General features: G+C 35.6%; 1 protein-coding gene across 1 annotated transcript in view; it reads left to right on the plus strand.

Moving 5' to 3' along the window:
- Positions 1-1,208, plus strand: part of LOC106867782 (uncharacterized) — a 59,995-nt gene that overhangs the window by 37,486 nt on the left and 21,301 nt on the right. The window contains exons 3-4 of the mRNA XM_052971654.1: positions 185-232; positions 881-953. Coding sequence (XP_052827614.1) covers positions 185-232; positions 881-953 — 121 coding nt within the window. The remainder of the gene's footprint in view (positions 1-184; positions 233-880; positions 954-1,208) is intronic.

Below are 1,208 nucleotides of genomic sequence, written 5' to 3' on the forward strand. Positions count from 1 at the left end.
TATAATATATATATATATATATATATATATATATATACTAAGTCAAACCAGACAATGGAGTCTGGTGCAGCTCTCCGGCTTACCAGCTCCTGTCAAACCGTCCAACCCATGCCAGCATGGAAGACGGACGTTAAATAATAATGATGATGATGATAATGATGATGATGATGTATTCTTTCCACAGACTAGCTACAACTTCACCGGAGTTATACCTGGCAAATATTTAGTCATGGTAAGTGAGCCATTTCTTTGTAATATGTTTTTTATTGTCTTTTTTAATTTGCCAATGAAATAATAAATTTCAAGTGTTTTCTGTAACTGAAATTTGTAACGGTGCCATATTGTCATTAACTTACCAACTTCGTATTGTCGGATAACTTGTCAACATCGTATCGTACAAACTGTCAGTGTGGTCCATAACGTGACAGCGTGACATTGCCCATAACGTGACGACTTGACACTTGACACTCTTATAATGTGAAGACGTGGTTTTGTCCATAACTCTTCAAGGTGTTATTGTCTACATCTGTCAACATGATATTGTCGATACCGTGCTTAATCTGCTCTTTCACTAATCTGAAAATAATAAGATCAAAACTTTTTATTAAAAAAAAACAAAAAAATCTGCGGAAATTTTGTCAGTGCAGTAAGTAAATATTTGTCACCTACACTTTATGTTTGAAGACTAAACTTACTCGCAACTCCGGAATCATGCGAAAGACTTTTAACAATGTTGTTTTTATTGTTATTGTTTGGACCCGAATTAGGTCTTATTGAACATGGTGGTCATGGTTAGAATGGCTTTGCTTGGTCAGAACCCTGTAAACAACAACAAACTACATATATTTTCAGCTAACAAAACTCCTGTGTTTCCTTCTAGATAAGACCTTGGGCAAAAGACAGATTCTGTAAAGTATGCCGGAGAACATACACTTCAAGCTTCTCAGTGAACAGTAAGTACAAAATACTGACATTATGAGTTCAAATCCTGGTTGAATCAACTCTGCTTTTCATTTTCCCATAACTGATAAAATCCAGCGTGATTGATAAAATAATGTACTGATCCATCCAGATACCAATCAAATCTATCAGGTAGCAATCAAATGTCGATATATCAATCAATTGTACTCATCAATGGAGGTATTTTGTTGTTGTTGTTGTTGTTGTTGTTGTTGTTGTTGGTGGTGGTGGTGGTGGTGGTGGTGGTG

The sequence above is a fragment of the Octopus bimaculoides genome, chromosome 11 (genome assembly GCF_001194135.2).
Source record: "Octopus bimaculoides isolate UCB-OBI-ISO-001 chromosome 11, ASM119413v2, whole genome shotgun sequence".
NCBI lineage: Eukaryota > Metazoa > Mollusca > Cephalopoda > Octopoda > Octopodidae > Octopus > Octopus bimaculoides.